This window comes from Stegostoma tigrinum, chromosome 1, assembly GCF_030684315.1.
Source record: "Stegostoma tigrinum isolate sSteTig4 chromosome 1, sSteTig4.hap1, whole genome shotgun sequence".
In the NCBI taxonomy this organism is placed as follows: Eukaryota; Metazoa; Chordata; class Chondrichthyes; order Orectolobiformes; family Stegostomatidae; genus Stegostoma; species Stegostoma tigrinum.
Window position 1 is genome coordinate 82,005,479 of NC_081354.1, and position 12,514 is coordinate 82,017,992.

General features: G+C 45.3%; 1 protein-coding gene across 4 annotated transcripts in view; it reads left to right on the forward strand.

The window, feature by feature from the left end:
* The first annotated feature begins 3,880 nt into the window (after positions 1-3,880).
* Positions 3,881-12,514, forward strand: part of LOC125464139 (complement C1q tumor necrosis factor-related protein 7) — a 53,846-nt gene continuing 45,212 nt past the window's right edge. Inside the window, exons 1-2 of one of the 4 annotated variants that reach the window (XM_048556477.2) lie at positions 3,881-3,898; positions 4,173-4,216. Coding sequence is in view for 1 of the 4 variants with exons in the window: in XM_048556305.2 (XP_048412262.1) it covers positions 4,592-4,607 (16 nt within the window). In the remaining 3 variants the exon portion in view is untranslated. Of the gene's footprint in view, positions 3,899-4,172; positions 4,217-4,572; positions 4,837-4,994; positions 5,092-12,514 lie in introns of those variants that run through there. The other 3 variants (XM_048556390.2, XM_048556305.2, XM_048556569.2) reach the window with 3 other exon arrangements.

Consider the following 12,514-nt stretch of genomic DNA (forward strand, 5'->3'; position numbering starts at 1 on the left):
TTTAGTGACAGTTTTAAAAACACAATAAACAGTCACAAAGAATTTGGCTTTATTCATGTCACCTTCCTGAAAATCCCTCCAAAGTCCATGTCAGCTGGAAAATCAACTCTCGGGTACCTCGGGATGGTTCAGGAATATTAGCTAATGGCTTTCCATTTAAACCCAGAATGGACCACAGACAACATGCTATCTGCAATGCAATCCATTGTCTTGAGGATATAACTTCTTGCTTCCTCCCAAATTGCCATTAATTTCTCCAGCCGGAAGTCCAGTAGTAACAGCAGCTGGAGAAACCAGAAATGAATGTGGCCGCATAGCATTGGCACATCAATCGGCATTTACAGACCCTCAAAATGTACTGGAAACATTGCTCCACTACCAGAAGGCTTGATCACATGACTCTCAGAATTGAAAGGAGCTACCTTTATAAACAAGATAATAAAATGTGAGGCTGGATGAACACAGCAGGCCAAGCAGCATCTCAGGAACACAAAAGCTGACGTTTCGGGCCCAGACCCTTCATCAGAGAGGGGCCTCTCAGTCTCCATCTCAGGCAACCAGCTTGTAACTGATGTCCATTTCAAGCCCACCGACTCCCACAGCTACCTAGAATACACCTCCTCCCACCCACCCTCCTGCAACAATTCCATCCCCTATTCCCAATTCCTCCGCCTCCGCCGCATCTGCTCCCACGATAAGACATTCCACTCCTGCACATCCCCGACGTCCAAGTTCTTCAAGGACCGCAACTTTCCCCCCACAGTGATCGAGAACGCCCTTGACCGCGTCTCCCGTATTTCCCGCAACACATCCCTCACACCCCGCCCCAGCCACAACCGCCCAAAGAGGATCCCCCTCGTTCTCACACACCACCCTACCAACCTCCGGATACAACGCATCATCCTCCGACACTTCCGCCATCTACAATCCAACCCCACCACCCAAGACATTCTTCCATCCCCACCCCTGTCTGCTTTCCGGAGAGACCACTCTCTCCGTGACTCCCTTGTTCGCTCCACACTGCCCTCCAACCCCACCACACCCGGCACCTTCCCCTGCAACCGCAGGAAATGCTACACTTGCCCCCACACCTCCTCCCTCACCCCTATCCCAGGCCCCAAGATGACATTCCACATTAAGCAGAGGTTCACCTGCACATCTGCCAATGTGGTGTACTGCATCCACTGTACCTGGTGTGGCTTCCTCTACATTGGGGAAACCAAGCGGAGGCTTGGAGACCGCTTTGCAGAACACCTCCGCTCAGTTCGCAACAAACAACTGCAAATGCCAGTCGCAAACGATTTCCACTCCCCCTCCCATTCTTTAGATGACATGTCCATCATGGGCCTCCTGCAGTGCCACAATGATGCCACCCGAAGGTTGCAGGAACAGCAACTCATATTCCGCCTGGGAACCCTGCAGCCTAATGGTATCAATGTGGACTTCACCAGTTTCAAAATCTCCCCTTCCCCTACTGCATCCCTAAACCAGCCCAGTTCGTTCCCTCCCCCCACTGCACCACACAACCAGCCCAGCTCTTCCCCCCCACCCACTGCATCCCAAAACCAGTCCAACCTGTCTCTGCCTCCCTAACCGGTTCTTCCTCTCACCCATCCCTTCCTCCCACCCCAAGCCGCACCCCCATCCACCTACTAACCTCATCCCACCTCCTTGACCTGTCCATCTTCCCTGGACTGACCTATCCCCTCCCTACCTCCCCACCTATACTCTCTCCACCTATCTTCTTTACTCTCCATCTTCGGTCCGCCTCCCCCTTCCCATCCCCCTTTCTGATGAAGGGTCTAGGCCCGAAACATCAGCTTTTGTGCTCCTGAGATGCTGCTTGGCCTGCTGTGTTCATCCAGCCTCAGATTTTATTATCTTGGAATCCTCCAGCATCAGCAGTTCCCATTATCTCTGATACCTTTATAAACAAAAGCCTTTTGAAACAGCAGACATTTAATGATCAGCATTACTTTCTACAGTATCTACCAAGTATCAACACGTCTAACTCCAGGCTACAAATGAAAACCTCTGGCCTGTAAAAAGCAGCCAACAGCATGTATTTGTGTTCTGTAAAATTTTGTTGTAGGAACTGCCGCCGCTGGAGAATCTGAGATAAAAAGGTGTAGGATGAACACAGCAGGCCAACCTGCATCAAATGAGCAGGAAAGCTGATGTTTTGGGTCTAGACCCGAAACATCAGCTTTCCTGCTCCTCTGATGCAGATTGGCCTGCTGTGTTCATCCAGCTCTACACCTTGTTATCTAAGTAAATGTTACAGTTTGGCAAGACTTCCTCAGAAGACTTCTGAAAAGATCTTTTAAAGAGAAGAAACTGACTACAAATCATCAACTGCTGGCCAGCCAATCGCCCCACAAAGGAATTTCAAACTGCTAAGGCCAAGTTTGGGCATCTAGCCTCATCTTCACAATACAAGTCATTGCTAAGCTGGTATTACTTGATTGTTTTCCTTTATACTTAACTTGAGGCTGGTTGTATAATCTCTAACTTTTCTGATCCTATCTCACTGTGTATACGTGTAGGTAAAGCCACATTGTGGAGCATCCATCCAGTTCTATCCACAACCCCCGAAACCCTTCATATCTAAGAGTGTATAAATAACACATTACTTCTGTTTCTCTTTAATTTACCACAGTATTTTTGCAGCCTTTGCAATGTCAAGCTACAGAGAGACAGGGCATGATTTAGTGTACACCCCTCACTGTTTAAGTAAAAGGGCAAAAAATTAAAACTATAATCAGCTTCCAAACTGGTGGCAAGAATAGGGAGAGTGTTTTGTTTCGAAGCTCACACAAGCTGTGATGAAAAGCTATGAGTCCAGGGTTTTAATATTAGAGGCACAAAATCCAGAAACAAAGAAGTTCTAACAGCCTTTATAAAACAATTGTTTTATTCTCACTTGAAGTATTATGTCCTATTCTGAGCAGCTCATGTTCAGGGAGCTTCACCAGAAAAGTGCCTGGGCTGAGGAACTTCGTTTACATGGAAATATATTGATAGATGTGTTCAAATCCATGGGGTGTCTCGACAGAATTGATAGAGAGAAACTGTTCCCATTGTGGAAATGTCAAGAACCAATTAACACTGACTTGAGGTGCATGGCAAAGAAACCAGAAGTGATGTGAGGAGGATTTTTTTACACAGCAAGTGGGTAGGATTATACTGCCTGAGAGGGCAGTGAAGGCAGATCTAATTGTGACTTTCAAAAGAGAATTAGGTAAGCATTTGTCGGACTATCTGAATAGTGTTTGCAGATAGCTTGCCCATAGGTGACAGGTTGAATTGCCTCCTTCTGTTCTGTAAATGTTCTATAGGAAGGACCCAGCTTTTGCCTCTTAGTCCCTGTCAGTGGCAATTGAAGCATTGTTGAAGTTGTGGGCTATCAGATTTTTAACCAACTGTGTGACCTTCCAATATTCCACACTATTCCAGGGGCAAGTGTTATGTAAAACATCAATTGTTCTGATTCTAATCTCAGTTGAGAGTCCTACAGCAAACATACTTCTTGTGCGTGATAACAAAATGTGGAGCTGGATGAACACAGCAGGCCAAGCAGCATCTCGGGAGCATAAAAGATGCTGCTTGGCCTGCTGTGTTCATCCAGCTCCACGCTTTGTTATCTTGGATTCTCCAGCATCTGCAGTTCCCATTATCACTGATACAATACTCCTTGTGCGTGCTTGCCCTGCATGCCTAGGGGAGAGCCTAGTCCAATGTGGCAATCTTACATTGCAGAAATGTCCATGTGCCCTTTGCTACATAGCCTGCCTGCGATCTGGCTCTAAAATGGACACAGTGTTAATGAATATATATGGCACTGTTTCTAAAAGCTAAAACCTTTCCTATCAAAGCATATACAGATCTGCCTGGATTGGTATGCGGTTTATTCAATGATTTAAAAAAAACCTATTGAGTCTTGTGTTTATTCTTGCCACTAAAGATAGTGTCCCGAGAGGTTTACATTCAATTGCGCTGCAGAACTGGATTTAATTCGAGTGCCTTAAAACATATGAATGACGATAACTTCGTGGCGAGCTTAATTGTCTTCCGTAGACAAGTGTCTGATAGACAAGTGCTGGAGACATTGTGTGATATCTCGCTGTGTTAATAGCTCTGTTATATTTGCATTCCTGTTTTTTGCTTCTCAGGAGGGTGCATGTGTCTGGGAGCTGGTGGCAGAATTTACTCTATGGTAAGTTTGATTAGTCTATTGCATTTTCACACATGGATTAGTTTAGACGTTTTGAAAAAGAATAATGAACAGATTGTAAACGAAATAATACAATTCGCAGTCTTCTTCCTTTGTCGTTAACTTTGGAGATGCACTTAAAATTGTCGATAGTCACTTCCATCGTTATTGGCATTGCTCGAACTATTTCAGGCAATTCTAATTTCTTCTGACATTACATGCTATCCTTTGATGAAATAATCCGGCCCATTATTATGTTATTCTTAAACTATGCAACCAACAGATCTGCCAAAAATGGTAGTGGAAATGTTTTTGGTTTGGTGCAGGGGGAGGGTGGGGAAGGGTGTGGAGAATGAAGGGGAAGGGAGAAAACATAATATGGGTTGTAGCTATTGTGAGTAATGAAAACGGTTATTCTGACAATACGTGTTTCACGACCGGCTTCTACCTTCACGAGTTTTCTATCCTGACGGGGTGAAGGTAGCGGGTATGTTCAGAGATATGTTTAAAGAAGCATTAGCAATGACCTTCAATCTAAATCCAAACACAATCCCGTGAATGATCTTCGGAGAGCTGGGCTCGACTGCATTTGCACCCAACTGTTAAGGAACTGCACGTAGGTGGTAAGTGACTTTAAGAGATCTAGTCAACAAAGCAAAATATTTGGTTGCAATATAAAATCTTGAAAGAATATTGCAATTTTAATCTTTGAAATCGCTGGAGCAAGCTATAAACCGAGCCCAGCTGTGACTTCCCAGCGATTGAACAAACTACGGCTGGACCGATGTTTTGTTACTCTCCAAATAATTTAAGCACTTAGTTCTGACAGACTTGAAACGACTGTCAGCACATATAACAGCTGGGCGGCTCAATTTCTGGTGAGTCTAAATGTTTGTCTGTAATAGACCGTGCTCTGGACGAGCGCAACCATGCAAGTTGATCTAGACTTTTAGGAGAGTGTGCACTGGCCTTAAGCAGAAATTAAAACATTATTTCCTATATGAAGCTTTGACTGTTAAAACATTGCTCGAAACATACATTTAGGATATGCTCGGGAATGCAGGCCAGAGCTGAAGAGGTACACCAAAACCTAGAAGCTCCGAAAATAATAGATAAAAGAAGTGTTGGCGTCTATTTTTGGCAATTGTAACATGAGCTAGTGTTTATCCAGTATTTTTACATGTTGCACTGAACAACGTGTTTGCAACAGGAAAGACACAAGCAACCGTTGCAACGGACATGATCTGATCATGGCTTTTTAAAAAGCTTTTGTTGGCTTTTCCAGCCAAAATTTCACGCACCAAAAATAGACCACAAAAGTTCTTCACGAATTAGCCATGAGAGCTAATTTTGATGGAAGGACTGTGATGATGTTAAAATGGGAGTTTGTTGCTGCCTTTCAGATTCTAAGTGAATTGGAATGAACTGTCTATTCGTACTTCTAACGATATTACTTCAATGTACCGCCTCTTAGACAATCTCTCTACGTAGCTTTTGGGCTGGATTTGATTTTGCCTAAAGTGTTCATTTTAATAAGCACAGGCTAGGAAGAATTTATTTAAGGAAAAGATTTAAAAACAAATAAATTTTAAAACAGCCGCTAGTTCAGGCTGGCACAGCGTTGCACAGGGGCAGTCTGCAATCAGACAGCTGCGGGGTGCAGTACCTTTAAAGGGCTGCAGCACAATGAACGGCAACAGTTTGTGGCTCCTCCCCTTCCCCAGCACTCCCACAGACAGCACCAGGACCACCAGGAGAGTGTGAGCCATGTGAGACACTCCAAAGACCCCAGGCTCAGACTGTGGGACACAGGGATCGCCCCCTAGAGGGGGACATGCATTCTGCGCCATATGTACCTCAGTACCGGCCGCAGTGCGCAGAGTCTTCAACTGTGAGTCAGGCGGCACCTTAAACATATCTGCTGGGGGTGAGTGTGGTAGCACTGATGCTCAGACAAGACATCTTGCATACTTTTCAGATCCTATGCATTGGCTCCAGCCAAGTTCAAACATCTGTGCACCTCTGCAGTCCATCATCGGCAGACCATTCAGTAATTTTCACCTTCGGTAATATGAAGGTCATTGGGATGGATTTTAACTTAGAGAAGTCCCCAGTGGGACTAAATTAAGGTATCTGGCCGGCATGGACGAGTTGCACTGAAGGATCTGTTTCTTTGCTGTACAACTCTATGACTCTATAAGGAGAGGAGCCAAAGACGTAGGTGGAAGCCAAAATTTGAGTCTTCCCTACCCTCAGCATATATACATGCACACATACATGCCCAGTAGGATGTACTGGTCATTAACTGACTCCTCACCCATAGACTGATTAACAGGTTCAAAGAAGGACGTAGCAAATCCTGCCCTCAGACGGTGGGTTGAGATTGGAGTGAGAAGTGGAGAATAGAATAACTTGTACTGAGGAGGGGTCTTGTGTGTTGGGTGGCAAAGGTTCTTAGGAGGTCTCTTGTGGAAAGGGAAGGAATTGGGGAGTCCAAACAGAGGTGAGTAGTAACCCAGGGAAAACCTCAGAAAGGAACAAAGGATGGGGGTGGGTAGTCCTGAGGAGGGGGGTCTATAACTAGAAATTATGGTTATTAGACATGTCAGTGGTGAGGTCAGGACTGGGGATTCAAAGACTTCAGAGTGGATGAGCAGAGGTCTATGAGGACACCCGGTGTGTGACAGAGATTGGCTATGATTTGATTTGATTTGATTTATTGTCACATGTAGCGAAGTACAATGAAAAGCTTTGTTTCTGAGTGGTACAGATCACAGTAAGCAAAGGATGTACGGAACAAAAAGACTTAGAGGCATACAGGTTACATTGTAAGTTACATTATTTAAGGCTAGAACCCTTTCAACAGTCTGATAATGGCTGGAGAGGAGCTGTTCCTGAACCTGCTGGTGCGTGTGCTCAGGTTTCTGTACTTTCTGCCTGACAGAAGAGGTTGTAGGAGACCATTACCAGGGTGTGATGGGTCTTTGATGATGTTGGCCACCCTTCCATGGCAGTGAGCCGTGTAAATAGAGTCCATGGAAGGAAGGTTGGCTTCTGTGATGGTCTGGGATGTGCACACAACGTCCTGTAGTTTCTAATGGTCCTGGGCAGAGCAATTGCTATATCAGGCCATTATCCATCCAGCAAGTATGCTTTCAGTGGTGCATCTGTAGAAGTTAGTGAGGTACCTTATGGTCATGCCAAATTTTAAAAAGAAGAAGAGATGTTGTTGTGCCTTCTTGACTGTCGTATTTACATCAGAAGTCTAGGACATGTTGTCATTTATCATCACTCCAAGGAACTTAATGCTCTTCATTCTCTCCATCTCTGTTCCATTGATGTAGATGGGGACGTGTTCTCCTTTTGTTCTGAAGTCGATGATCAGTTCTTTGCTGATGTTGAGAGACAGATTGTTTTGTTTTCATTGCACCACATCACCAAGCCCTCTATCTCCCTTCTATATTTTGACTTGTCATTGTCAAATATCCAGCCCACAACAGTGCTGTCATCAGTGAACTTGTAGATGGCATTCATTTTGAATTTGACAACACAGTCGTGGGTAAACGGGGAGTACAGTAGGGGGCTGAGGGCACATCCTTTAGGGTCTCCAGTGTTGAGTATTATTGTGGAGGAGGTGCAGTTACCTATCCTCACTAATTGCAGTCTGTGGGTCAGAAAGCTGAGGATCCAGCTGCTGCCCACTGCAACGAGACCAAGGTCAGAGTTTTGAGATTGGACTGGAGGGAATAATGGTGTTAAAGGAGCTGCAGTCAATGAGCAGGAATCTGCCATAGAAGCCTTTGTTGTCCAGATGTTCCAGGGATGAGTGCAGAGCTAGGGATATGGCATCCCCTGTGGATTTGTTATGTTGGTAGGCAAACTGTAAGGGATCGAAGCAGGCTGGGAGACTGGAGTTGATGTGGGCCATGACCAGCCTCTCAATACACTTCATGATTATTGAAGTCGAGGCTATTAGGTGGTAGTCATTAAGGTATGCTGCATGAATTTGGCCAGGTAAGGTAGGGGCAGGAAGGGAGCCTAGTTAGGAAGAGAGTGGTGGTTGGACACCTCAGTGAGGGTTGGAGGATTTGGGAATGGAATTGGAGTCTGAGTAGCTGATCAGTGCTTCCAAGAGGGTTGGGATCATTAGGTGGCTTCTGGAATAGTCAGAAACTATAAAGGGTAGGCTAGGGGGATCTTAGAAGGCTCAGGAGGGGGTATGATGTGTAATCACCAGAGGTTACCCAGGAGAGCACTTAGATCCAGCAGGTCAGTGACAAGGCTGCCACCTTCTAACATAACAAAGTGTGGAGCTGGATGAACACAGCAGGCCAGGCAGCATCTCAGGAGCACAAAAGCTGATGTTTCGGGCCTGGACCCTTCATCAGAGGAAGGGTCTAGGCCCGAAATGTCAGCTTTTGTGCCCTGAGATGCTGCTTGGCCTGCTGCGTTCATCCAGCTCCACACTGTGATATCTTGGATTCTCCAGCATCTGCAGTTCCAATTATTACTGCCACCTTCTGATGTTAACTTCTAAGGCTTCCCATACAAGATACCTGTCTGACTGCTGCATTGTTTCACTTGTTAAGTAATAATGCACATTGTAGCCTCATTATCATGTTTAAAATGCAAACCCAGTGTAGAGCTGGAGGAACACTGCAGGCCAGGCAACCTCTGAGGAGCAGGAAAGTTGGTATTTCGGTTTGGAGCCCTTCTTCAGAATCGACCCAAAATATCAACTTTCCTGCTCCTCTGATGTTTCCTGGCCTGCTGTGCTCCTCCAGCTCCACACTGTGTTATCTCAGACTCCAGCTTGGGTGTTCTTACTGTCTCTAAAATGCACACCCGACTCCTCCAAGCCGGTTAGTTTCCTGCTGCCCACATCCCAAGTCCTCCCCCACCACCCACTGCGACCACCACGCCCCCCCCCCCCCCCCCCCCGCAACCTTCTCCTGCTGGTATAACTGGAACTGCAGGTTTTTTGGGTCAGGATGCAATTTTTCAATACTTTCACCTCCCAAATGACCCAAACTGACTGACGTTTTGAGGTTAAAATTGCAATCAATAACTCGTCTGGTTTGGATTCAACGATCTGTCCAAATAAGTGTTCTTTACAGTGATATAAATTCCATTATTCCCAGGTAAAATATGATCCCGCGGTGACTAATTGTAGTTTGGAATATCCTTGATTGTGTTGTCATCAGTTATAGCTTGAGTCACAGAAACTTAGTTTTTGAAAGTGTCCCATCAATTATTTTCTTTCAGACAAAGGCTGTTTTTATGAAAAGATTTTTTTCTGAATATTCACCAAGCCTGGGCTGAAATTGTTTGCCTTCATTTGCACCAGCTGTCGGGCTGATCTGTCTTACACAATGTAAAGGATCGTTTAAAAGCTCGCGGGCCAGTGACCAGAAAGCTCCAAGCAAGTACCCTCCCCTTGCAATCACAAATCCTTCCGAAGTAAAGGCTCAACCAATTCAAGGCTTTAGGAAACTGAGCCAGACCAGAGTCCAGTGAAAATTGAATCAGAGATAATAAGAACTGCAGATGCTGGAGAATCCGAGATAACAAATCATGGAGCTGGATGAACACAGCAGGCCAAGCAGCATCTTAGGAGCACAAAAGCTGACGTTTTGGGCCTAGACCCTTCAACAGAAAAGGGAGATGGGGATTCTGAAATAAATAGGGAGAGAGGGGGAGGCGGTTTGAAGATGGATAGAGGAGAAGATAGGTGGAGAGGAGATAGACAAGTTAAAGGGGCAGGGATGGAGCCTGTAGAGGTGAGTGTAGGTGGGGAGGTAGGGAGGGGATAGGTCAGTCCGGGGAGGACAGACAGGTCAAGGGGGTGGGATGAGGTTAAAAGGTAGGAGATGGAGGTGCGGCTTGAGGTGGGAGGAGGGGATAGGTGAGAGGAAGAACAGGTTAGGGAGGCGGAGACGAGCTGGGCTGGTTTTGGGATGCAGTGGGGGAAGGGGAGATTTTGAAGCTTGTGAAGTCCACATTAATACCATTGGGCTGCAGGGTTCCTAAGCGGAATATGAGATGCTGTTCCTGCAACCTTTGGGTGGCATCGTTGTGGCACTGCAGGAGGCCCAGGATGGACATGTCATCTAAGGAAAGCGAGGGGGAGTTGAAATGGCTCACGACTGGGAGGTGCAGTTGTTTAGCAGGAACTGAACGTAGGTGTTCTGCAAAGTGGTCCCCAAGCCTCCGCTTGGTTTCCCCAATGTAGAGGAAGCCACAACGGGTACAGTGAATATGGCTCTGAAGTAATTCTCAGGCACTTGTGCTGGTCTTATATTAAGACTGAGGACATTCTGCAGAAACTTAGGGTCCGTAACTTTTTGTTGCAACACCAGCATCTGCTTCAATTAGCTAAACTTGCCACATCTTCAATGTGTAACACAGAGTAATGCACAGAATGTGGGTGAGCTTAGTCAGGCTAGCATTTGGTTCCCATCCTTAACTGTCCTTGAGGAGGCAAATGTAAGGCCCCTCCTTGAACTGCTGCAGTTCATGTAACGCACAGATAGATGAGGAGTGCAAATACGTTTCCATGTCAGGATGGTATATGGTTTGGAGGGGAAACTATAGGTAGTGGTATTCCAAGGCCTCTGCTGCCTTCATCCTTCTCTGTATATTTGGAAGGTGCTATCTAAGGAGCTTTGGTGAATTTCTGTAGTACATATTGTAGATGGTATACATTGTTATTACTGAGCATCAGTGGCTGAGGGAGTGAATGTTTATGGATTTGGTGCCAATCAAGCAGGATGCTTTGCCCTGGCTGGTGTTAAGCTTCTTGAACCTTTTGAAGGTGTACTTATCGAGGTAAATGGAAAGTATTCTATTTCATTCCTAACGTGCCTTGTACACTGTGAACAGGCTCTGGGTCATTAGGACGTGAATCACTCAACACAGAATTCACAGCTTTTAACTTGTTCTTGTAGTCACTATTTATTTTGCTGGTCCAGTTCAGTTTCTGGTCACTGGTAATCCTCAGGATGTTGATAATGGTGTTTCACTGATGGTAATGTGTTCAATTTCAAGGGGAGATGGAGAGAGTCATTGCCTGACAATTATATGATTATTGTTTGACACTTATCAGCTAAAGTCTAAAGGTTAAACACTTAACTACTTATAAGCTTTTCTGAAGAAGGGTCCTGACCCTAAATGTCAGCCTTCCTGCTTCCTGTGTGGCCTGCTGTGTTCTTCAAGATCCACACTGTGTTATCTCTGACTCCGGTATTGACAGTTCTTGCTATCTCTGCATGTAAGCTTCAATATCTGAGGAGTCAGAATGGGGCTGAACACTAAAGTCATCATCAAACATCCCCACTTTTGATTTTATGGTGGAGGGAAGACCATTGATGAAGCAGTTGAAGATGGTTAGGCCTAGAACAGTACCCTAAGGAACTCTCACAGAGAGATCCTGGAGCTGAGATTACTGACCTCCAACTACCACCACCATCTATCTAGGTATATGTAACAGAACACATTCAAAATTCTTTTAAAATTATGTTCTCCCTGCTGAATATTGTGATTCAAGACTGCAGGATTGTGTAAGTCATTGGGGCATGGGAAACTGGTCAAAGAACTATGCAATCCTTGAAAAATATCTTTACTCAAGTTCGAACAAGTGCCAACAAATGTTGATGCCAATTTCTTCTGTTTTGATAAGATGTGCAAAAGTTGTGGATAATGGATATTGAAAAGACTAGTTAGTAAGAATTCCAGGTAGATACAATGGATTTTAAAACTTTGGACAATGAATCTACTAGACCAGAGATTTGGACTTCAGACATAGTACAATTGAGTTATTCATTAGTCTGATAAGGAGAAATCAGTGTTCCGTGTATCCGGGAGTACTCAGCACTGGAAGTTCCCAGCTTCAAAGAAAAGACACAGGGGGTTGGGGGGGGCGGGGGGGGGGGGGGGGTGGGGGTCACTGGGGAGATGGTGATGGTGATCCTTGAACTGGCCTCTCCCTCACTAGTGTGGACTTCCTATGGATACCTATGTCTATGACTGGCATAAATAAAATTGAATGAGGCAGGGAGGCTCTCCCCACTCAGTTTCCTTTGAAAAATCCATAGCTACAATACTTGGCTATCTCAGTTTGGTAGAATTGCCAGGAAAATCTGAACTGATTTCATTGTGTTGTGATTTTCGTTCCCTTGTCAAGCTTGAGATGCAACTGGAGTTGTCACTCAAGGCTATTTCTGATTCATCCAGCCACGTAGAGATTTCTTCAACATACCAATGGGAGTAAAGGCAACTTCCTCATTATTGTAAAGTAATGCA